This window comes from Pezoporus occidentalis, unplaced genomic scaffold (assembly GCF_034315485.1).
Source record: "Pezoporus occidentalis ecotype Australia unplaced genomic scaffold, CSIRO_AGI_Poc_V1 ctg11, whole genome shotgun sequence".
NCBI lineage: Eukaryota > Metazoa > Chordata > Aves > Psittaciformes > Psittacidae > Pezoporus > Pezoporus occidentalis.
Window position 1 is genome coordinate 7,143,758 of NW_026912886.1, and position 25,710 is coordinate 7,169,467.

The window sequence follows — 25,710 nt, forward strand, 5'->3', positions numbered from 1 at the left end:
AGAGCACAAAACACAGACACACATCTGCATTTAATGTGCGTTTCCAGGTACCCCAAATAATTTAAACAGGGTTTGCTTCTCTGCTGTTTAGATAAATTTTAGAAAACAGGATGCTCTTAGTCACTGCCCTTTTTTCATCATTCAGTGAAGATTTATTAAAAGGATTCTTGAAGCTATTTATTTCGATCACATAAAAAGAAAATCCAGGAAATTATTCCAGACTCTGTGAGCAAACACAAAATTTAGCTTCTATTATCCTATAAAGGATAAGCAAGCATTTTTAAGCAAACCAGGGTTTTTTATATCCAAAGGATTGCATTTGATGTACTCATTTTTACCATGCACTAAGCGAGCCTGATGTTTGTGCCATGCAGAGAGCCTAATATGATAACTATTTCTCACTCTGACAGTAGGGATACCGCTGTCCCAGAGTCCTGGCTCAGTTCAACCGAAAAAATAACATGCTGAGCAGCTCTACGGGTATCTTTGGCTCTGGCCTATGTGCAAGTCAAGAGTTCAAACTGACATGCAAGTTTCCTGCAGAAACACTGAACACTTTTCTAACCCCAACTTCCATCACACTGTGACAGCTAAATACAGCAATCCAACAACAGCATTTGACATTAAGTGAATTCTTCCGCACTTGCTCTGAAAATCTGACTGTCTTTCACAGGGACAGACTCATCTAACCTGACAGCCAGGCATTGTTCTTATTCAGAGCCAGGGACAGACGCGTTTCTGGCTCATATTCTCTCATTGTTTCACTTGAGAATGCCAATGGGTCCAGTTCAACACCCGACCCATGTGGCTGTATAAGACATGTAAAGTACATGTACACCAACACAAAAACTATCTGTTAGGCCAGGCCAGCACAGCTGGTAAACAGGAGGGATCCAGCACATACTTCCTTAAAACAAACAAACAAAACTACCAAGAAAAAGCAAGTAACAGAAAACCCCAAAGCACATTCAGCAGATAAGAAATCAGTCTTTCTATCTTGGTGGCACTAAATAGCATCCCACAGGAAACAGATACACCTGTGGGCTAGGCCAATGCTTAGCTCTCCAGAAGTCACTTCACCTGGGGAAACAGTGTACACCTCCAGCACCACTTCCCACATTCACCATGTACCTGTTGATGGCTATTGGTTAAGGTAGACCTCTAACAGTCTCCCAAGATAAAGCACACAGGCAAACTCAGGACCTCTGCCAGCCCATGCTGTGCACCAAGCAGAGCGAGCAGCAGTGCAAGGACTGTGTGGGGCACACTGGGCAGTCAAGCCCTAAGGCTAGCCAGCTGCTTGTCCAGGCTTTCACAGAGGCTGCTGGGTAAACTGGTGCTGCCCACTGTCCCCACCTTGGAGCAAATGCAAGCACTTAGGGAGTCTCACAAGGCTGAATTTGTATCGATACTTGTCTGTGAATGCCCTTAGGTATTAAGCAATCCCATTAATTTGTATTTTAAACTGCTTTCCCTTAGGCTACTGGAAGATTAGTTTTTTTATTTTGTAAGACAGAAGCATTTCTGCCCCTCCCCTCACAACACACTGCGTCCTACTCTCTTCCCTCTCCTTGCTGGGACAGTGATTCTGTGTTTGCAAAAGGGCGGTTACCAGCATGTCTATCATAAGGCAACAGGAAAACCCTGCTGATACAGAACCCACTGTTTTAGTGCACCTTATCCCTAGCAGCTGCTGGTAATACACTCTGTATACAGGGAAAAGAAAAAGATGAAATATCCGAGGGAAAAACAAAGGAGAAAAGAAAGAGGGGAAAATGTTCCTGAAAGGAAAGAAATTTTAGTTTGAAACCTCAGCTGAACATCACTGGATATTCTGATGTCCTCCAGCAAAACAAGAGAGAGGGTTTTCATCCTCTTAAAAAAGAGGATGAAAATGATTAAGGCTGTAGACAAAAGAACTGTGGCTTTCTTTTGGTATTTCTGAGGTTTTAATGGTCATGAATCATTTCATAAAATGAAAAGTAGAAAACGAAAACAACAGATTCTCCAGCAAGTCAACATTCAAAGTATTCTTCCAGATAAAAGCTGGAACTCCTTCATACTTCAGGGAAGATCTATAAGCAAAACCAGAAGGCACAGGTTTTCATTTAACAGGCTACATTTTACCTCTCAATATACCTGCCAAAGATGAGCCCAACTTCTTTAGGCTTTTTAAATGCAACAAAACCAAATTATTCTTCTCATGCCTCTACCTGCACACCAACCTTGGCATGGGCCTTAAAAAAATTAATAAATAAAACCAAAGTGGGGAAGTCAGAATGGATGAGAAAACAACGAAAGGAGACATCCACAATACAAGAGCAAAATGCTACAAATACATTTTCCAGCACAGTGTGATGGTTAATCAGAAACACTCCAGGCCACAATTGTTCCATTCTACAAAAATATTTACTGAGTCTGGGGAGCAAGACCAAAGTGACACACATGTATCTATATCCTCTTCATCTGCAGGGATCCGCAGGGACATGGAGAAGAGAAACAAGATCGAAGGTGATTTTATTGGAAAACAAAAAAGCTAATGATTAATTTCTTCCTACTTCCATAAGTAAACTTTCCAAGATCCCTAGCTAAAGTCTGAAGTAGAGATGGCCACCTATTAGCCAATATCTACTACACTTTTACCAAGAGTAAGTTTCCCTGCTGATTGATGTGCCTAGATAGCTTGGGTCTTGTGTTCTGTGTCGTACTATTCTAGCAATCACAAGCTGCCGAGTCCATGAACGTATTTAAAGTGACCTTCGTCATAACCTGTATTGAAGTTCATATATAAAACATTCAGGTTTGCAGGATGGAAGCTAAATGACAGTGAAATAGACTGTCCTAAGTGAGCAGCACTGCTGAAAAACACACCACAGGAAACAAAAATAAGCATACAGGAAAAACAGAAGCTGCAGTTTTATTCAATAAGGATCACTGTAAATGAAGCTGACAGATGGACTGTTCCTGCCAAACCCTAACCCAGTGATGCTCCCATTGCTCCCAAATAAACTGAGAGCAGCCCTATGCTTACCTCAATTCTGCATCCTCAAGCCCAGTATAGCCCCAAAGGTTCTGGCACAGCAGCGTGAAGTTGCACACAGTGTAGTAGCTTATGTAGTTAAGGTGGCAAACACAAACCAGATCAGACTGAATCTGGTGAACAACTTTTGGAACCACCACTGAACAAAACGTATCCTGTGATGGCTAACAAGAAGGGAGAAGTCTACTTTCATAAACCTTAAGTGGGCTCTTGATAGAGGAAAGTGCAGCTGTGGTTAGTATCCCAGGCACATGCTGGAGGCTTCTTCTGCCTCCTCCAAACAATTCTATCTGGAAGCCTGCACTGCAACCTGCAAATTACTGTACCCTGCTACAACTAGACACGCTTTGCAGGTGCTGTTCTTTCCCCCAACCCTTTATGCCTCCAGTTTCTGAAGACCGTCCCCCCCTTAATAAAAGTTCAACTGAACACCAACAAACTGGCATCAGAAAGTTGAAGTCTCCTGAAAGACAACACAAAAGATTAGACGATTCCATCATAAATCCACAGCAGAAAATGATCACACAAGGAAACAAAGCTCAATCCATGACATCTCATTTTCTGAATAAGAGCTGCAGCATAAATCTGTTCCTAACCTGCCAAGCAATTAAGTCATAGCCACAGTCAGCCTTACATAGGACCCCTCTGGGTGGATGTGGCAAACCCAATGTGAAATCCTCCATACACTCTGTACACAAAGTACAAACCCTCACAGGACGGCTGTGACCTATCCTGCAGCATCTGAGTCAGCATATCAGGCCAGTCTGAAAGAGCCAAGAGCTATGCAGACCAAAATAAATAAATAAATAAAGTAATAAATAGAAGAGGAGAGGAAAGGAAAAGAACTACATCCAATCCCACCATCCTGATCCTCAACATGTCATCTAGGCAAAACGGAGTCTGGTGGTAGGAAACCTGCTTCATCTGGAGTCCCCCAAGCCAATTTTACAGTACCTCAAGAATGCTGCTACACTGTTTATTGTGGTCTTTTTCCTCTGTTTGTTCTATTTTTTACTTACTATCATCAAATGGGAAAAAAAAAGCATTTCTCTAATACATTTTTGGGGAGGTAGTGGTCTGATTCAAATTTCAAACAACAGACATGTGGCACTTCTAAACCATTTGTGTTCAGCTACAATATAATATGAGAAAAGATCACAGAGAGAAGACTGGCTAAACAGTTTGTAACAGAGTCACATGTGCCTAAAACACCAGTGTAAAACAGATTACAGCAATACCCACCAAAAGTCTTAACCATAGGATAATTTCCCACTGGCATACCCAAAATTAATCGAGTTCTAATCCTGCCCTACAAACTACGTAGCCCCAGAAGCCTATCCCTATAAATTATAAACCAGAATTGGGATTAAAGCCATGCTTTTTAAAGAGATGCTGTCCAAATGACAGGATTTGGAAATCTAAGTGTAGAGTACAAGCACTAAGCCTGAAGATTATTTACTTTTTACTGTTTTCCTTTGGGCTGAAGAACAACATGGAACTATAACAAGAATGCTAGCACGGGAGCTTTGCATTGCTACTGGCTCTAGATAAAGCAATCCAGGGCAGACTATTACCAGACAGCTTTCATTAAATGTATTTAAAAAAAATCCATATTGTATTTAAACAAGTATATTACAAAACATAACTAAAACCTATTGTGGTAGCCAGGAGAAGACATCTATATGATCAGAACTGAAAATAGTGTGTTATTCCCTCTTTAAATATTAGCCCTTCAGCAAGTGTTAATAACAGCTATTGCCAGCCACAGAACAGATTCTGTGCTGGCTTCTTGCTTGATTCTGTCTGCTTTCCCTGCTCCTAATCCATACATCTTGCTCCCCAGAGAAAGTCACACCTACATCAAATCGCATCATGCAGTCCTACTGAAAGAAACGTACATAAGTCACAGAGGCAAGACCTATGAACTCATTTCACTCTAGAACCAGATGTCCAAGGATAATGTAGTTTGCCATCAGCAAATAAATTCAGAGGACAGAATCTTAACACTATGCGTGGCTGCCAAGGACTTCAGGTTTCACATCAGGATGCACTGGCATTATTCTTCATCCTCCACATAGACTTTACCCTGTAAGATGCAGAGGAAGCCAGGTGAGTGCTCCAGCACATGAGGTATTAAGAATCTTGCCTCTATTTTTAATTAGGATTTTTATTCCCAAGTGTTCAGGCTGCCTCCTGCTCAGAAAGGGACACTGACAAGGTGTGGCAACAGCAGCTGGCCAGAGGTGTGTAGGCCAAAAGCGGTAAGAAAAATGTTTGCGGTTCTTCAGTATAAACCAATATTTACTGGTGCAGAAAGTCTGCTTTTCTTCAGCAGGCTCTTAGTGGTAAATATTGGTTTAAAACGAAAACCAGAAGCCTTAATTATATAGTTGAGTACTGGAATTATGCTATAGATTTATAAGATTTATTTTATTTCAGAAGGCAGTGATGCACAAAAAGGGTCAAATCCAACCAAGCTTCTCCATGTAAGCATACTGGTAAACCTGTGGACTTTATTTAAGATGACCAAAAGAAACTGGTCCAAAAAAAAAACCCATGCAACCCCCTATTGAATAGCTTTACTCCAAGAGTTCTATGAATCATTCTGGAGCCAACTATTCTGTTCTGCAATATTCACTATCATTTCAACTTAATAAAAACAAAGAAATTAAATTGTTCTTGCACAAATGCATTTAATTAGTCTCTTAATTAGAGTCACATCACAATGCAGCTATCTGGACGAAATTTTGGTTCTTTTAAAATTTCTGCTGACCTATTGGTTAGGCAAATAATTGCTTTCTTTGACCATTATACTGAGAAAAGACTAATAAACACAATAAACATTGCTTAAAGTATTATTAAGTACTGACTGAGCCTCATTAGAGTTTGAGGTCTTTGTCTAGCATCCTCAGAAAACGGGAAATCCTAATTAATTCTAAGATCTTTAAACACAATACTTCTTGTACTCAGTCAAGTACCAATCAAATCACCAGCAAATTCTTTTTCTTTACTTTATATTCAAATGACAGAAGCACATATAAATGGTTGACTTCAAGTACATTGTGTTTACAAGGAACTTCCCATCCATGGCCAGTTTTGTAAGGCTTATTTCTTCAGAAGTTGATGCTATACTTAAGACATTTAATGGTGTCTCAGTAACAGCTTATTATTTTAACTTGCTGAATCACAGTGGATTCCAGCAACATGGAGAATCTAGTTATATTTTCAAATAATTATTGCCTTTATTCTGATTGCTTTCTGATCACTTAGAAGCACTAGCACATAAATATACATTGTCTTAGACCAAACATTACAAGGACTACATTGCTAATGGCTCCAGAGCTGGAGCAATTTAATCTACATGAGCAGCAAGCTTGAAGTCTTAAAATAAGCACATAAAAGGCACTTCATGATTTCTAATTATTAAACTTAAGATATACTTCTAGATCATGTTATATGTTCAGACAGCTCACTGCACAAACAAGGAAGCAGAGGTCATAAGGACAAAAGCAAACATCTTCTGCAATCAACAGCTTGCAGTAAAAAAATGTTAAGTGAGAAAAATAATGAAAAATGAAACAGATCTTAGAGTTCTTCATTTTAACATACAAGACCAATATGCACACTAAGACTAGCCTCAGTACTTTTAAATGCTAAGAGGCTTTCAATAGTCATTACATTGAAATACACATGAAGTCTAAATGTAAAGGGTTTTCTCCAAAATCATATCCCCTTGCTTCTTACAGAGCAAGAGTTCATTGCAAAAAAGTCCTAGTCAACTACAATAACATGAAAATAAAGTTTCCCAGCATCTGTTATGACTTGTGTTACAGCTCTCAGATTCCCAAATGTGCTTGTACTGATGAACAAGTTAAAAAAACAGTATGTCTTCTTGTGAAATCATATTTTTAGTGGTTTAGCCCTTCAGTAACCATGAATTCTCCCTGTCTAATGCATATACAGTTCCTGTACATGCAAAATATGTTTTCCATCTGGCTTTCCAAAGAATTAGTTCCAACCTTGTCTGCTGAAATGACAATTCTTTTTACCCATATTGTACAGTTCAGTACCACACCTAAGGAAGTGTTTCTAAACTGGAAATATCCAGGAGTATTCATCACCCAACAGTGATCAAGACGACTGTGTTAACGATCTCTGGCAAACAAGTTGGGAACCCTACCCTCAGCCTCAAATGAGAGTTACAGAAAAAGGTCTAACATGTAAGCAAACTAGTAATTTGTTTTGTCTTTACTGTATATTATTATATCCTTGTCAAGAACCTGCTTCCCAAAGGCACTCTTTCAGATTTGTGATATTCAAAATTATTGGCTAAAATATAAAATACTTAAAATTTATATTGCCATTATGCCTAGATTTGCAGAATTTTAAGTAGATATGTAACTCATAGATAATACACAATAAATCATTGCAAAGTACACAAATATGGAAGGCTTCTGTTAAACGTAAGAATCAACTCATAAGACAAACTACTTACACTAATCCATTTTAGATTCCAAAAATAATTAACACTTGAACCATCACCTCTTCATGCACTATTACTACTGTCTAAACAGCACAGTTTTAGAGCAACAGTTGCATTCACCAAAGACACTTTATCCCCAGCTAATGTGCCTCTAACTCCCACAAAGTCCGTTAAGTCAGCACACATGTGCTAGCTGGCATACTCTGTCCCACTGGTCAGAAAATGGTGATTTTCACTTTCTGTAATGAGAAAGTTTATTAAAACATCCTATAAAATAAAGGCACCTTCTGAGAAATATTTTTCCTTATCATCTTTTACTGTTTGCAATTAGTCCTACAAACTTTACTGTACATCCTCCTCACCTCCTAGTTTTTGTCACAAGAAGAATCTGCTTTGTTCAGTATTTCTCTTGTGACTAGGTATAAGGAAATGAAATACAGAATCTGACCCTACAAAATCAGACCCTTGGAAAAAAAAAAGAGCTTGCATCCATTTTTTGCAACATGGTGACCTAAAAAATCAGCCTTTTCCAATCAGGCAAGCATAAGAAAGTGCCAACATTGCAATTCTGAATATAAATAAAAAGTACTATACAAGTATGAGGAAGTTACAAAGAAACTAAAGCATATACACCAAGGCCTCTAACAATAAAGTTATAACAGCTCCTTTTTGAGGAAACCAGAAAAAGAAAGAAAATAGCTTGCATCCCTTACTGAAGGATAACTACCTCCATATCATGTTTGCTACAGCTGCCCTCTGCCTGATGACTGAAAAATCTGGCTATGGGCTGAAAAGGTGCATCGGAACACCTGAAATAGGAACCCCCTTTTTTTCTGCCAACACTGCAAGCTTTTCACCTTTACAGAGAACTACATTTTCAACTGCACACGCATGCAATGTCTTTCAGCCAACTTAAAAACATATTTTTGCATTGGAAAGGTGTTCCATTAGAACTGGGAAAAGTTCGCCTGATACAGATTTACCCTTTAAAAAGAAACAATTTACTAAGTATATACAACGTGTCATAATGATTTTAAACTTTTATATGCCTGTAGATAGCTCTGATACAAAAAAAAAAAAAGGTCCTTCTTCTTCCCCTCTGATTTCCCCAGGTCACAAGCAACACCAAATAAGCAAAGTCGGTCCGCTTGAGTGCAGGAAAGATGCACATCTCAAAAAGTTTAAAGTGGTGATGGAAGAGGGCAGCTAATGGAAAGGGCACGCTGTGGTCTCCGGGCCTCATCGCTATTCTGCTTTATGCAAAGCAGAAGTACGGGACGCGGGAGGAATGCACACACCCGCAGTGTGCCTTTAGCTACGGCCTTCCTAGAAACTAAATTTGCAACCTCCGAGCTGCAGCGGCTTATCCTCTCCAAGCATCACCCGCCAAAGGCGAAGTAAGGCTGCAGCACGCAGGGGACTCAGCCCCGCGGGATGCTGCGGGCAGCGCCGGCGCCCCCAACGCACCCTGTCCCTCGGCAGGGGCAGCCCCAACGGGGGATCGGGGAGCTCTCCCCCGCCAGGTCCCACCGCAAAGGGGCAGTGGACATGGACTCACGGACACACACACATACAGCTCTACGCGGCTCCCCGCACCGCGCACCCCGGGAGGGCCGGCCCCGCACTTACCCTTTGAGCGCGTCGTGCCCGCCGCCGCCCTGCCCTCGCCTCTTGGCCCGGCTGGCCCTGCTCTCCTTGGCGCTGCTCACCCCCTCGGCGTGCCCGGCGGCGGCGGCGCCCGCCTGGGACATCCACAGCACGGCAACTCCCAGGGCGATCCCCAGCAGGCGACCCCGCCACATCGCGTCCCCCGAGTCCTCGGGCTGCGACCGGCCGCCGCCTCCTCTCCGCCGCCGAAGTGCGCCGGTCCCCGCCGCCCTGTCTCCGACCAGCCTCTCCAAGGCGAGCTGCAAGGGGATAAAAGGGAAGAAAGGGGGGGAGTTAGGGACCGAGAAAAAGCGGGCGCGGCCGCTCCGCGCCCCCCGGCGCCTGCCCCCGCGCCCCGGCGCCGTCGGCCCCCGGCCAGCCCGGCGCTAGCCCGGCCGGCGGGAGGCGGCGGCCGCGGGAGATGGCGAGGGGCTGCCCGGAGCCGCGCGGACTCTACCTTCCCTCCAACAGCATCCGCGGGGACTCCCGCTCCCGCAGCGGGCAGCCCGCGGCAGCCGTCACCGCTCCCGGAGCCGCTCCGGGGCTGGAAGCACCTCCCGGGCATGAGCCCTCCCCGGCTCCCCGAGCCGGGCACCGCTGCGAGCCGCGGCGGCAGGAGCGCAGTGCCCGGCCGGGGCGCGCCGCGGGCAGGGAGCCCCGCGCCCAGCCCGCCCGCCCCGGTGAAGCCCGCTGCGAGGGGCGCGCACCCGCTGGAGCCGCCGCCGCCGGCTGCCGTTCCCGCTGCTGTTCCAGCTGCGGCCGCTGCACCCACCGCTACTCCAGCTGCGGCTCCAGCTGCCCCCTCCCTCCCTCCTTCTCCTCCTCCTTTTTCCCCTCCTCTCTCCCCCCCTCCTCTTCAAGTATCGCCCATGCAGCACTTTCTCGCGAGAGAGAGGTGAATAAAAACGTTCCCCCCACCCCCGACCCGCCGTCCTGGGGGTCCGAGCCGTGCCCGCGCGGCGGATGCGGCGGGAGGGCCCTGTGAGCCCCGCAGCCGGTCACCTGTGGTCGGGCAGGGATGCGCTGCCCGAGGGGCACGCAGGGAGCCGCGCTCCTGCCCGGGGGTGAGGGGAACGCTGCGGCCGGGCAGCGCCGCCTGCTCGGGCGCCCCGCGGGTTCCCGGCGCCCGCGGAGGCAGAAGCGGTAGCGCTGTGGGCTGAGCAGCGGAGTAAGCGCGTAACACAGGACCGGCGGGGAGCTGAGGGAGGTGGACTCCTATGCCTCCGTCTACATACGTATATACACAAGCCCTAAAGGTGCAACATTTCGCATCTAGATAACGGCTTAAATAAAAACCAGAATAGTATCTGTTTCCCTTATAAGGAGAAACAGCAGCGATGTTGGCTTTACCTTAGAGGCTGCTGCAGGATGAAGAATACACTTTCTAGGAACTAGTATGGCGCAGACACCAAGGCACTGAGCTGTTCCGTACCTACTTTTAAATCCCTACAGCCAGCTCCAGAACAAATGCATGCCTCTTTCTTAGTAAGGAAAACAAACAAGAAAAAAAAAAGCCCTGCAGTTTTTACTTATGCTTTTGGAGTGATTTGGAAATCCTGAAGAGCAAGTTGCTATCCCACCCCTTGAAAGGTAGGAAGTTTTATACTTGAATAATTTGGGGTGAGGAGAAGACAGTCAGTAATTAGAAATCAAACAGAGAGTATATACTCCAGGCAAGTAGCTCTGTACTAGGATTATCCCATTTCAATATACACAGAGAGTACAAAACCAAAAAAGCAAGCCTATTAAACTGAAAAGAGAAATGCATTCTGCTGCTCCTCACTTACAAATATTTTGGCAGAAATGCTGGATTTCCTAATGTGCAGGTATTCTCATTTCTGTTACTTTCAGGCAGGTTCTGATAGTGAAGGGGACTGCGTTATTGAATTCAGCTGCACAGTTTTATGAGCAGGCAGCTGACCACCCATGCACAGCAGCTTCCAAACCACCTTGCCCAAAGATAAATGCATGGTGTAATGTGAACCACTAACTCAGTATGAGGGGAAAAAAAAGGAAGCACCATGTAAGATTTCCTAGTACCAATCTGTGTTTACAGCTGAAATGTAACATTGACACAAAATGTGACAGATGCTACTTGAAATACATAGTTAAATCAATTACAGTAGTTTTTATATTGTGTGTAAATATGCATTATCCTTCTAAAGGTACATAGAAGTATTTAAACTAGTACAGGAGATGCTGTATTTGTGTGTGATCAGCACAGTAACAGCAGTCTAATAATTTTGGCTGATTTTTATCATCAAGCAAAGTGGTGGATTCTGCAAATTACAAAACAGTCCATTTGACCATTCCAATGGCACCATTCAAGAATTTAATCTGAAAACTTCCAGACAGACACTTAATATACAGGTGAAACATAGATGTACAGTGAAATACTATGAGATACTGGCAAAAGAAAGGAGTAGTTTGATTTTTCAGTTTTTCTTGTTTGTCTACCACAGATAGGAACTATTTTTTCTCTGCTTATGCTTGTTGAAGAGACAACCTAGCATTGGACAAAGGATTTTGTATTTCTTTTGCAGTGGCAAATTAAAATTGCTCAGAAACTAAAAGAGACCAGGATAAAGGTGGTAGCAACTGCCCCTGCTATTAAGAAATCTCAGACATGCTGTACATTGATATACAATTCTCTTCCTTCACTCTTACCTATATGTACAGCAAAATCTAAACATTTATTTAGTAAATGTAGAAGGTAAATATGTTCAAACCAAGCCACTGCAAAAAAATGCTGCTGGATGTTTACTAATTAATTATGTTTATGATGTGAAGATAGAATTTAGCAGTAAACAAAAGCGAGTTATGAAAGGAATTCTGCGTTACTATTTACTCAAACATTCTTTTAGTGTCGACAGTTTCTGTTTCAACCGCTTTAGTTTTCTGGATGAGCTACCAGAAAAATATCCAGTCTATGTCACAGGTTAATGGGATGATTCTCTCATATCTTTTAGGACATTTTATGACATATTATTTGATATCTTGCATGGTTGCAGAAATATGGATTACGCTATATGAAATAATGTTACATGATATGTGGGCTGTCCGTTAATTAAGCTAGTGAAATATGTAGCACATCATCAACTTCTGCTGTTCCAGTTTAAAGTATATGTTTATATATTAGAAGTACTTAAATTGTTGACAACATTAAAATAGCACCCACCTGGGCTCTCAAACCACTAGAAGAACACACTGTCACAAGCAAAAGACTTAAAACAACTTCTGCTCTCTGCTGCTGAACAGAGCTACTAATAAGGGTCATCCACATGCTTTCCCACAGCCACTTGAGACTTTGCAAACATCTGGACTCTGAAGAACATCTGGACAAACAGATTCCTATATGGCCTTCAAAACACTTGTCATCCACTCAGAAGTTTCACTGAAGGGAAGAAAAAACCCAAAGAAGCAATTTCGATGACCCAGTTGATCACCATCTCCCATGACAAACACAAAGATGAGCTCTCAGATTAACTGAGATCCAGAAGCTCCTTGGTATTTTAGCTCCTTCATCAAACCCTGGAATCACACCCAGAAATAAACGACACCAGGAACACGGCATACAACATCACTGCTACATGCATAGCGGAATTTGCTGTAACACTTAAGCCACAATTTTTCCACAATTCTGATTCTGATTCACCAGATGATACTGAGGATCTTATAGCTGTATCTTGGAGCATGTAGATGGCATAGATTGTGGTGGCAGGGCCCAAAAATTAGGGGAGGATACTTATAGGTAGTTTCCTCTTATCAGGGAATGACAGATAAAACATGAACCACCTTTTGCAGTTAGGTATGAACTTGGAAGCCGTGATCCTAAACATTTACATAACCACACACACACACTTTATATCAAGCCCAGTACATTTCTCTGGTAAAATAAATTCTCCTTGCTAGCTATGTCTTAGTGCACCTCTCTGTGCTTATCAACATCAGGTACACAAATCATTTTATGCAAGTGGTTAAATTATTAAACTGTAACTGATTGTCAGAGAAATACCTCTTTGTCCTGCTCTTCAATTCCCATAAAACCATTGAGCTGAAGTTTGCAGAGCTGATGATCTTTGTGTTCAGCAGCAGTGATGTGAAGTACTGGTCTCCCTCCTTCCTGGCCTTTACCAAGCTGGTCCTTTTCATCTTCTGCAAACATTCCTCCCTCTTCTCCTGTAGGACGCTTATCAGAATTTTCACAGTTTAGACAAATTGCTTTGAACCGTTGCAAACAAACCCCGAAATATTATCCCTGGAGGTACTGTGATGGAGTTGGAAGTTCCATTAACTTCCATTTTTATGAACTTTTTCACTAATTGCATTTTTTGATCTGCAAATTTACTCCAACCCAAGTAAGCAAAAATAAGTATGTCCATCTTCCATATTTCTTTATTAAGAAAGCCTTGATTACGCCAATGAAAACAAATAGTGTGGGAAAGTTTTAGTGCGTGTATTTTCTTAAGTACATAAAAAGCACAAACAGTAATTATAGCCAGACAACCAATTAATTGGTTGAAATCTAAAAAAAAATAAAAAATAGAAAATAAAACAAGCTATCACCCATTTTTATTAACGTTGGTTGGCCAGACTAGCTATGAAATCCATAAACGATAGCTTTTAGGGGACAAACTTCACTTAAGACATTTACTTCATTTTTACAAATTGTTTTATTTGATGTTTTCATCTGTCAGCTGAGCTTATAATGATGAAGGAGGAAATCCAACCTACATGAGCGTATAACTCCATCATTTGTGATACTGCGCAAAGTGGTGGCGTGATGTTTCTATAATATTATAAGAATTAAAAACTCTCTCTTGGCTCAGACAATTAGTGGCCTATGTGCTTCTGGGGAAATTCCTGTATTTTATCTCAGTTGTATCCTAGGTGACCATAAACCTATTACATTTTATACACATTCATAACACATCTGTCCTGTTTACGCCTGCATGGAATAGTTTAGGCACAGAACTTGTGTTGTTTTAAACAAAGCAATTCCTTTATTTACAAGAACAAGGTGAATTTGGTATCAGCCCACCAAAAGCTGTAGAAGTCAAACAATAATTCATTTGTCCTTTCTAAGATCAGAATAAAACAGATGTTCTTGCTCCTCTAAAACACCTGGATTCTTCAGTATCGGTGACAAAGAAAGCACAAGGCCATTCAAGAGATGCCCTAATTCAGACACCCTCAGTACTATTTTTAGGGAAGTACCATATTCATAGCTGGTTTCTAAAACTAAGTCACATTTTAAATCAATCCTTAGCTTGTAAGGGTAAAACTGTTGTATTATATCTCAATTTACTAAAGACATGAGATTACATTAATAGTTTTCTCCATGGGGGTCCTAAAGAAAACTTAAGCAGAAGAAATCCTATGACTTCTGTCCTCCAGGAAGGGGAAGCACAACTGATTTTTGTAAGGCTAGTGTTGAACAGAAATACAACTAAAATACACTGGAATGGATTTTTTGTTGTTAATCCCAGTCTATCAAAATACATAGGTTGATATATTTAATTATGTGCATACAGGTGGAAAACCTAAAGTTTAACAATAGCACTTGCTTCTTTGATTTAAAAAGAAAAAATTAATCTAGCCTTAGTGCAAGAAAGGGAAATACATATACTACTACGTTCTGTCAGCTATAACCCTGTCAAATTCAATGGGAATCTTGCCAGAGTAACAGTTGCAAACTGAGTTTCCTCAGTCTTACATTTGTCCCAGATGACCTCTTAAATCCCACCTGTAAACTCAGAAGCAAAGTGAAACAAATTTCAAGGCTTAGCCTGAAATGCCAGCTGCTGGGTGAATTTTCAGGCTAAGATACTAAGCAAAAGAGATACAGCTTTTTATTAGCATTAATACATTCCAAGTGGGTGGAAATCAGTAACTAGGAGCCTCTTCTTGTAGCTCTCATTTATGCAGAACTCCCTACTGACTCTAACAAAGAGAGCTGAATCAGGCCCTACATTCCTTCAAACACTGTGTCAGCAAGGGATTGGGTGTCTCTGCCTCTGTTTTCCATCCCAGTGTTCCTCTGGCTATGAGATGTCTCAGTTGATCGGGAGTTGCCCCATGATGCAGTTGAAATAATAAAAAAGATAAAAAGAGACCAGGGATTAGACTCTGAACCCACCACATTCCATTTGCAAGGCCTTTCCTTTGAGAAATAACACTATGAGAGCATTGCATACGGCTGTCATAGAATCAGTGATGAATTTAGGTCAGAAGGGACTTGTAGAGGTTATTTGGTCCAGTCCCCTGCTCAGAGCAGGACCAACTTAAGAGTAGGCTGTTCAGGTCCTATCCAGCTGAGTTCTGAATATCTCCAAGAATGAACATTCCACTTTTCTGGACTAACCTATTCCACTGTTTTACAACCCTCATTGTGATTATTTTTGCTTAATACTTAGTAGGAATTTTCCTTCTTAGAATTTGTGCCGGTGCCTCTCATCCTACCACTGCTCACTATCCAGGAGAGGCAGCCTCTACCTCCTCTATACCCTGAAGGCAGCAGTAAGATCCTCCTTAGCCTTTGCTTCCTAAGTTTGAATGAACCCTCTTCTCAGAAAGCATTGCTGTAGCCCCTAACCATCCCAGGGGCTCTCTGCCAGTCTTGCTGTAGATGTCAATGCTTTTGGGGTTTAGGAGTGGGGTTTTTGTTTTGGTTTGGTTGAATTCTGTTCTTGTATGTTGGTGCCCAGAGCTGCATACAGTACTGCAGATACAGTTTCTCAAGTACCAAAGGAGGGGAAGAACAGCTTCCCTCCACTGCCTGGTTACACTGCCACTAATACAGCCCCATATGCAGTTGGCCACCCTCACTGCAAGGGCATGCAGCTGACTCAGAAATGGTAGTAGTGAGTCTCCAGCCAGTGAATAGTTCAGTACGGCTCTGCTCTGCACTTTCCTTTATTAGTAACTTTCCAAAGGCTGACTTCATTTCCTCAGGTTTTCTAGATACCAGTAAATTGAGACAACCTCATCTAAAGTCTGCAATTTCTTACCGGGTATAAAATCATTTGGGATTCCCCCACCCCATCTGTTGAAAGCATTAGAATTTACTTATGAGAATCACTGGGGCGTTGCTTTATCAGGTTCATAAGTAAGTTTCAGCAGCCAGTCATCTTGCCTCTAAATGGCCATCAGATGCAAGGTCTTTTATACACCACGCTGGATAGAACATGATCCATTTAATAATGCATTTATCTTTCTATATTACATCTTGCACTTCCAGTATTGTTATTTGGGTATATTCAGCCCACAAAAGTCAGTAGGAAACTTCCCATTAACTTTGTTTCATAATTAGCCCTTTCTCATTTCTGTATTGGCTTAACCCACAGCAAGCTGATTGCATCCTAAAACAGATAGTTATAAAGCATATGTATAATGCAAATAATCACATTGCCTTTCTTTATAAGAAAACAGGAAATAACAACTATAGCTAATTCAAACACATTTTACAAGTAACCAAATGAAGTTAAGGAAGCTATTTGAGTAGGAAGTAGCAATAGATTCCAAATACTGTGGCTCAAAGTGGGAATGAGAAGGGTCAGGAAGAAAGCTCTGTATATTTTTGTGGTTTGGGGTTTTTGGAAACCCTTTTTTTCTTCCCTACAAAGAGAATTAAGATATAATGGTAATTTATAATGTAGAACACTTGAAATGTGAGAAATGTAACTTTTACCAGTGTTTCCAGTACAGATTAATCAGATTAAGGTTTAAATGGGGGAAGCAATTCTAGCACTGAAAAAAATAATAACCTTTAAAGCTTTTTTTCCTTAATACTGCCTCTAAAACATCCCTAATGGTTTGCAAGTTATCAACACCAGATCCACCCAAAATTGCTATTACTGTGATGAATGGGGTGGAGTTCAGAAGAGATTGGCTTGCTGCATTTCTTTTTTAAAGGGGCAGGTTTTGACACTTCACAAAGCTTAAATGAAAATGTTGAGCACTGGTTTTAGCTTTGTGAACTCCCTTCAAGACCAAAAATAATACCACATAACTGGAGACGAATAAGAGCAGAGGTCGAACAGGCACACAGTCAGCAGAGGAAATGTCATCTGACACCCGCAAGGGAGAGCCAAGGAAAAATACTCATGGGCAGGAGATGCTTGGGAAAAAAAGACATCTATATCTATCTGTCTATAGAAATTTGGATATATAGTAAGGCTGACTTTTCCCACTCCTGTTCATCAGTAAAAGGAAGGAAGTCTAATTTCATGGATGAAACAGCGGGCGATGTAAATAAGATTCATGCTGCCTTTTCAAGATAAGGAAGTCTTCCAGAGGCTCCAGTCTGGACACATTTTATGATAAACTATTGGGAAAACAGAGCTTCCCTGCACTGCAGTGATCTGGAGAAGCTTCCTTTGGCATTACAAACCTAGTCCAAAGACTTGAGATAATTTTTTTCCCTTCCACTTATTTCAGTGGACTTGAGAGCATGCCCTGACTTCACTGTGGTGAACACTGTTCCATCAGTTAAGCTAAGTTAGAGCAGTGAAGTTTCTGAAAATAGAATATTACTTGAATTCTAATGCATTATGGAGAACCAGAAACAATTACTTCTACACAATTGGCAAACATGTCTTTCCTCCTTTTCAAAATATGTGGTCCTCTCCATTCTCTGGTCCATACACAAGGCTATTTACCTGCCTGAGTTTTTGTCACAAACAGCAGAACAGCAACAAGTCTGTGCAGTGTTGCTGACTAAATATTCAGTCCTGCACAATGAAAATACAAAGAGAATTCTTGGCAGCGTTGTGTAAAACAAGGAATTATTGCTTTTTGAATTTACTCCAACTTGTAAAAATGTTTTTAGAATTCGCATATGTATCATGCTCTAATACACATGCTCAACACTGACAAATTCAGAGCTAAATGTGTCGTAAGAACAACTGTGCTATTGTATCAGTTCAGCATGTCACTGACATGCACGTGCTGGCAATGGTCATTCCCCATGGAATCCTAGAAAATGTTGCTTTTTGAGGGCATCTCAGTATTTGAAATCTTATTAGCCTTTTCCACTTTTCCCCCTCCCCACCAGTGGTATCATAAACTGCATTTTAAAGGTAAGCTGACTGAAGGAACCCTGGTAGCTACTTACCTCACTTTGACAGGTTTGTTTCACAAGCTGTCCTACCTCTTCCTGCAGTCAAAACCTGTATAATAGCATCTGCAAGGAAAAAAGGAAAAGGGGAGAGGGGGATTAAACATATGTAAAAAAAGCCAAACATTATCATTTATGCCACTGGCTAAACCCATAATATGGGACAGGTTAGCCCTGTGCTTAATCAAATCCCTGGAGAAGAGAGCTTTTCTAACACATATGGAACTAAATTCTGTATTCTGTTAACTGTGATTGAAGGACCAGGGTAGAAAGAAAGTCTAAGGAACTTCTTCCACTTATGTAGAATGAAAGTGGGATGTAGCCAGGGAAGATGCTGGGAAGTACAAAAGTGTGTTAATCTGCAAATCCCAGCGATAAACCTACCCAAGGCTGCACTGCTCAGCCCTACTCCTGAGCTATCAGCAGACAGCCCTGCTTCAAGAAAATGCTGTCTGACAGCTGCCAGGTGTAGAAGTTGCTGATCCTCAGATGATCAGCAAAATATGTTCCACAGTTGCCAGCACTTCTGCAAGAAAGCATTCAGCAGACAGTGTGGTGATTTAATTTATGAGGTTGCTCATACTCCAGAAGCTCTCAGAAACCCCAAGTGAGGCTGTGGCCCTATTGCACTATACTAAAAGCACAGAAAGCAAGCTCCAATTAGACAATGCCATTCGACACCAGGTCTAGGCAAACAGCAGCAGTGGTGGAAAGACGCTCTGACAGCAAGGCAGAAACATTTGCATTAAGTTGTCCGTCTCTAGGATGACTCCAGGACTTCATTCACCATAACCAGATCTTACAGCTTTTTTACATGATCACTTGCATTTTTAAGTTCTGATTTCCTTGTCAAGTTTCAGTCTTCTGGAACCACAAAAAGGGATGAGAATAATTGTAAGGGGCAAGGTGGGGGAGGCAGTGCCCTCACTGCAGTGCTGGAACAGCAGAGCTCGGGCAGGCCTGCCTACAGAATTGCCCAATGTCAGGTAGCATGCCCCAAGCAGCAGCGGATCCTTCCCTACCCAGGCACATGCATTCCCAAAGGCAGGCCCTGCCAGCTTGTTTGAGTAAAGAAACTTCTGCATCAGCTGCCTCCTTGTGTGCTTCTTACAGCTGCACACAATTTTATTTCAACATTATATATCTTACACACTTCCTATATAAGTACACATGAATGATTTTGATTTAGTTGGACTGTTGACACTGCTGCTCGAGAGAAGAGTTAAGAACAAGTTAAACTCCCTGGCTGATGAATTGGTCACAACTTCCCACAGGGACTGCTCAGACATCCACAGTGATAAATAGAGTCAAAGCCTCTACTGGCTCAGCTCATGTTTATTAGAACTATCTGCTAATGACCTAAAGGGAACAATCTTGAGAAGCGTAGCAAATAGTTTCCCCAGCTATTGGTTATTATAACATGCATCACTGACACCGGCAAATAATCTCTCATAAGAGTACAGCAGGAAGACAGGAGTTACGTTTTATGAAGGATTTTACTTTTCACATTTGGTTTCCTTCCAGCTTGGAAACTGAGATACTTCAGTTTTCCACAAAAGAAAAAATCATGCGGAAAAAAGGCCAGGTTTGGATCTCCTAAACTGTTTCATTTCAATTTTGACTTTTTAGAGTTGCAAAAGTTTACAAACGAAGACTCACTTTAAAACAAAAGGTTTCACTCAAATAGTGTTAAAATGTTTTGATTCTTGGAACGCTTTCATTTTTCTTCCATAACTGAATATGAAGACAAACACAATTTTGTGAACTGTTTTAAGAGAACTGTATTTTCAAATGGAAAATTGTCAACATTTTCTTTATTGATCCCTTTTACTCCCCTTTCTTTTCTTCCAAACATTAGTCCAAGACATTCTAGAAGAAAATGGAAAAGTTACAAGGGAATAGTTTGAAAAGAGGAGCTAGCTACTGAAAACTGAATCCTCTAACTACATTTTCCTTAATATAATCTCTCTGAGCAGAAAAAGAAGAGACAAGCATCTTATGAGATACCTCATCTTCTCCAAGGACACTGTATTAGCAAGTCATTTCCATACCTTTAAAATACAGAAGCAAAATAAAATTTAGATGAGCACTTATCCATTAACTATTGCTAAATTAAGCCTGTGCTGCACACCTGTATAGCACTGATTACAACATCAGCAACTTCAGCAAAGAACCAGGGGATTACTGGAAAAGTAGAAGTTTCCATTCTGATCCTGTAGGTTCTCATGTATTTTCCAGCTAGTGGAAGCCACATCCTACACAAAATGGCCAACTGGCAAGCTTAAAGGAGGAACCCAGTCATTCAACAGTCTCCATATGTCCCACAACTTGCACAGGCCCAGGCAGCGCTAGACATGCACCAAAACTGGCATGTCCCACAGCACAAACATAGAGCAGCACTACAGACGTGACCGAGTTCTGCTGATGTTTCTGCAGCCTCGGCTGCAGTTTGAGTCACCATGACATTGACAGTAACACCCCTCATGAACAGATTTGAGGGCGCAGGAAACAGAAGCTTACTACACAGCTTTAAGATTTTCCTGTACATACTGACTTTAAAGCTGTAGGTGCAGTGTGGCCTTCAGTTAAAGCCAATACATAAAAACCAGCATTGTTTAGAGAGTTAGATTGGCAAGAATCCCAGTCACTGAACAGGTTTCTCTATACAAAGAAAGGAAGAAGGAAGGAGAGGTAGAACTGTTTTTGTTTTTTTTTTTTACAGAATATTAACTATTTATAAATTTATAAATATTAATCTATTGTGATGAAGTGTTATATAAAAGTACATATGGCATAAGACCACTAGAGGGGAGTAAAGTAACTTAAAAGTGAATGTTTCTTCTACTTGGTTTTGCTATACAAATTATATTTGCACATGTTAATTAACAGCTATAGTAAAACCAGAGTATTAAAGAATTGCATTTGCTTAACATTCTAAGCAAAGTTGATTAGATAATTATAATATTTCTGTACCATTGTCCCCTCTCACTAGGCTGCAGGCTGACAGGGAACATTCATCATCTGGATGAAGCCAGAACACCAGGGGTGGCATTCAGCCAGAACATTTGGCAATAGACATGAATTTCTTTACTTGTATTGAGATTTATAAAGAAACAACACTACATGATGGAAACAGACTCATTTTATCAAGTGTGAAAAACGCACCAGGCTTAAAAGCTTGCTTGGTAGGTAAGTATGTACAAGAGGAAGGAGAATAAGAACCCTGGTTCTCACATAGATCACTGCCCAGGTTTACACAACAGTGAAATACTTACCCAAGCAACAAGAACAGAGAGAAAAGCATGATTAATTTGGAAGTGTGAAGTACTCTGCATCAGAATGCTGGGTGAAATCTCACTACAGCTGCAAGTAATGTGCTCCTGTATCACTGCCAGGTTACCATCATCTCCATTGTAACCCATCTAACACTGTGGGAGACAAGACTGTGCAGTGAATCTGCACAAAAGAGCAAACATTTAAAATAAATTTCAATGGGAAATCTTAGCAACTCCCACAGAACAAAGGGAAACATGAGAACACAGTTCCAACAGCAGAAGAATGGCTTTGACAGTAAATTTTAAGGACAAATGACTGAAATATATATATGCCACTGTGTATCTTAATACTTCTGGGAAGCATACCCAGCTTGAGATTTTATGGGAAAAGGGACACTATACAGTGGTAAGTAGATCTCCAAACTTCACTGGACAGTACCAACTACAAAGTAAAGTAAGAGGTAAGGGGATAATAAGATATGACATTCCAAAGGCGTTAAGGAAAGTCTGGTAAGCAAGCCAGAGCTCTCCTTAGCTGCATCTCCACAGATTATGCTTGGGGAAGCTGGATTTAATCACATCAGTCTTGAAAGGCTTTTACAACAACAGATAGGGTGTTTTGCAAAGACTGTAGTAGTTGTGCAGAAGAATGGACAACCGGTTGAACCAGTCTGGAAATGATGAAGCATAGTAGGACCATGAGTGTTGGATCTAATTTTTTTTCATTTATCATTTGGTGTCCTTTGGACTAGTTCCATATTTGCATGCCACAAGAGACCTATGCATCTTAAAAGCTGATGCATGGAAAAAAGAATGAAAGCAATGGTTTTACCTAAGCAAAAGAAAACTGAAGAGGAGAATAGTAATTTTTAAGCATGACATAAAAGAAATCCCTATTTCATGTCCTTGGTACACTGGAGAAGCAGTAATGAGCTTAAGTTGCAGCAGAAGAGTTCAGGTAAGACACAAAGGGAATGGGGAAGCAGCCTTCCATCAGTAAGGATAATACTGCAATGGATTTGTCTTGGCAGTTGTAGAGCCTCTGTTTATTGGACCTTTCAGAACACATTGGACAAACATTCACTAGGACTAACATCAGCACTGGTGATTCTGCCTTGCAGGAGGAAAACAGACTGTATGACTTTCTTATAAAGGTAAAGGTGGAAAAGACCTGTAAAAGACCTATGATGATATGTAAATTCTAATTCATTAATATCATATAACATGATGAACCAGATAACACAAGAAAAAAACAGTATCTCAGGCTGACGGGATACATACAAATGAACCAATTTCCTACCAGCAACGACTGAAGAGGATGGGGAGATCCACACCCACCTCTTAAATCAACAGTAAGCTCAAAAGTACTAGAAAAACCCGGGTTTAATTCCCCATTCAGGCTTCCTAACTGTGTGAACAAGCCAACTAACTCCTATGGCCTCAGTTCCTACTCATGTAACTGTTCATGTGCACAGCAAGTTGCTGTGATACGAGACAAGGTTTCAGATGTGCATATGTTTACCAGAAATAAAGAATGTGAGAAATCAGTTTATGTAAGACCTCTTCTTAATTTTCTTCATTAACAGATACAGGTGCTGCTCTTTCCAGCTGAAAGATGCCACCGAAGAGAGAAGCTAAAACATTAGCATCTGTTAACCAACAGTTAACATATTCATTGCTCAAAACATGCATGACTTAAATCATGCGCATTCCTGTTCTGTACGTCACACATAAAGCTAATTGTACATAACATGTTTATAAAAGATGTTCTTAAAATTACCATTTAAATATAGCATTAAAAAGTAATTCAAAAGTCGTTCTATCATATTTTAGTACAAAGTACTGACACATTTTCACGAAGAGGAATGTACAGACATAGATAAATCAGCTGAAGCAAATAAAGATACATCAAGGAAAGAATACTGCTGCATTCTGCTACTTTGAGGATGGACCTGGGGTGTGGTTAAACAATGTTTAAGCTAATCTGCAACATCACTAGCATGAAATTAGATCTGGCTCCTACAGCATAAATGCAGTATTAAAGCAGGGAATTACCTGAATCAAAAAGACATGAGAGCAGGTAATGAATTCTTGACTAAAACACGTAAGTTCTTTCAGCAGTATAACCTAGTGGGTGAAAAACCACGGCAAATTTACTGCAAGAGACTCATCTAGTGGCTCTGTTACAATACTGGCTCAACTATGCAAGTCCAACTACATATATTGCAAAACTACATCCCCCTTTCCGACTGATGTCAGCTGTCCAATTTCAGGAGTTGCCACCCCTTATGCTAGCCTGTTATTGCTTCATTTTTTCCTGCTGACATTGGAAAGAGGGCTAAGGAATGCTTTTGAGTAATTGTTAATTCTTGGGCTAAATATCTTCTTGTTCCTCAGACTTTACTCACCAGGGAATAATTGCTGCTGTTTGGGTATGGATCTTTCCTCCAGGCTTCTGCAGTAGATTCTCATTAAGGAAAACTTGGCAGGTCTGGAGCTCTCTGGAGTTGTCAGTGCAACAAGACACACAATAAACGTTAGGCAAGCAACAATTTAACTGAACCTCTACCCACATCCACCTTCTCACATGCACTGCAGTTTTAGTCACTGAAGTTCCCTGGCATGGTGATGCAGTAAGATACAACTGAAATAGCAACCAAATGTAGTTGGGCACCTAATGTCTATATTTAAATACTCTCCCTTTTAGTAGCTGGGATTGGAAAGATTTCCCCCTTCCTCCCTCTTTTGCCACATGTGCATAACATCTTCCTGCTCTATAAGAGTAGGAACCCTCACAAGAGAACCTTTGCTCACATCAGGTTATGGAGCTGCTGAAGAAAACTCCCTCGTTTCCTCACTGTAGCTGGGATCTGCTGCACCCTTGGCTTTCTTCAGAGCAGTCAGTAAAGAGGAAGATCCCTTCTCATCACTGTGGAACCCCAGCTTCTAAATTAAATACATAAAAATCATCAGCTGTTCAAAGCTTTAGCAGGACTAGAGTTATTAAAGTACTTCATATGCACTAAAACCACTCAGCTTTCAAACACAGGAAATTTTCTTAAAGCTAGAGAACTGACAGTTCTGCACACAAACAACATTGAACAAGATGACAGAAATCACAAAGTGTTCTGCACAGTGGCACGGAGTGTGGCTTTTTGGGGAGCAACTACAGAGCAGCTCTTGACCACACCACAGATGAAGGATTACTTGGAAAAGTAGGTTTGGTCCACACTGAGGAGTTGGATGTTTAGTTTTACAGACGCAAGCTTTCTTCATCTGGGTAAGGTTTCTGGACTTGCCCAAGGAGTGAATTAATGTGGTGTATTGGTTTAAACACTTGTACAAGTACCTCTCATGCAGGAATAAATGTGCTGCTTCTTTACCTTGTGCAATTTGGGGAAAAATGCTTAAGCTAACCCAAAAAAGCCACTCATCATTGAAAAAAATATCTCCACATGGGGCTTAGAGGACAACTAGTAAAAACTTTCCTCTGCAGACAAGGCCACAGCTATTTCCTCAGCTAAGAGCTCGGAATTTGGCCCTTGAACTTAACCACTGCCCATGTTTGTTTAGGCACAAGCAGTCTCTCATGGTTTGGTTTGCTCCCACTGATGATGACAAACCCCACCTTCACTAAAGAGGAAACGGGGTTGGATTTATGGGCAACTTTAAAGGCCACCAAGAAATTCAGAAGTCTCTCATTAGCTCACCCAAGAGAGTCTCAAGTCACAAACCAGTCCTGCGTACCAAGAGCTGTAATGCATCCTGCCTTGCCAGTTGGCCTGAGATATAAACATGCAGGATGTTTCTGTAAAGGAAGTTAAACACATTTTTCTTCAGAAGCTTTCTCTTGAATCTTGTACTATTTTCCTCTTAAAACCCAAAAGATTCTCAGATGAAACTGTGCTGTTCAACTCAAAGACCAAATGAGTATCCTTATGGCAGTTAAATATTACGTATGAGAGGTATATACATCATCAGAGAGAATATTCAGTCTTTTTTCTTCTTCTATCATCAAAGAATAGCAAGCAAAACCTTTTTGCTTACATCTTCTGTATTACTGCTGATGTGAACTGCTGGCCCATAACCAGACTTTTAATTGCAACAGGTATGATTTAATCATATCCTGCATAAACAAGCAGCAAAC

The 25,710-nt window shown here is 41.3% G+C and overlaps 1 protein-coding gene and 1 long non-coding RNA gene across 3 annotated transcripts in view; both read right to left on the reverse strand.

Annotated features, from left to right (window-relative positions):
• Positions 1-9,967, reverse strand: part of FBN1 (fibrillin 1) — a 150,939-nt gene extending 140,972 nt beyond the window's left edge. The window contains exons 1-2 of one of the 2 annotated variants that reach the window (XM_062628872.1): positions 9,628-9,750; positions 9,153-9,430 (exon numbers count right to left, since the gene is read on the reverse strand). In XM_062628872.1, the coding sequence (XP_062484856.1) occupies positions 9,153-9,430; positions 9,628-9,735 (386 nt within the window). In that variant the 5' untranslated portion in view covers positions 9,736-9,750. Of the gene's footprint in view, positions 1-9,152; positions 9,431-9,627; positions 9,751-9,877 lie in introns of those variants that run through there. The other variant, XM_062628868.1, reaches the window with a different exon arrangement.
• A 1,227-nt stretch (positions 9,968-11,194) lies between these two features.
• LOC134168832 (uncharacterized) lies at positions 11,195-24,656 on the reverse strand. The gene is made up of 3 exons (XR_009966676.1): positions 23,972-24,656; positions 18,286-18,354; positions 11,195-13,359 (listed from the first exon to the last, which is right to left on the reverse strand). It is a non-coding gene; the product is annotated as an uncharacterized LOC134168832 (long non-coding RNA).
• Positions 24,657-25,710: the final 1,054 nt, after the last annotated feature.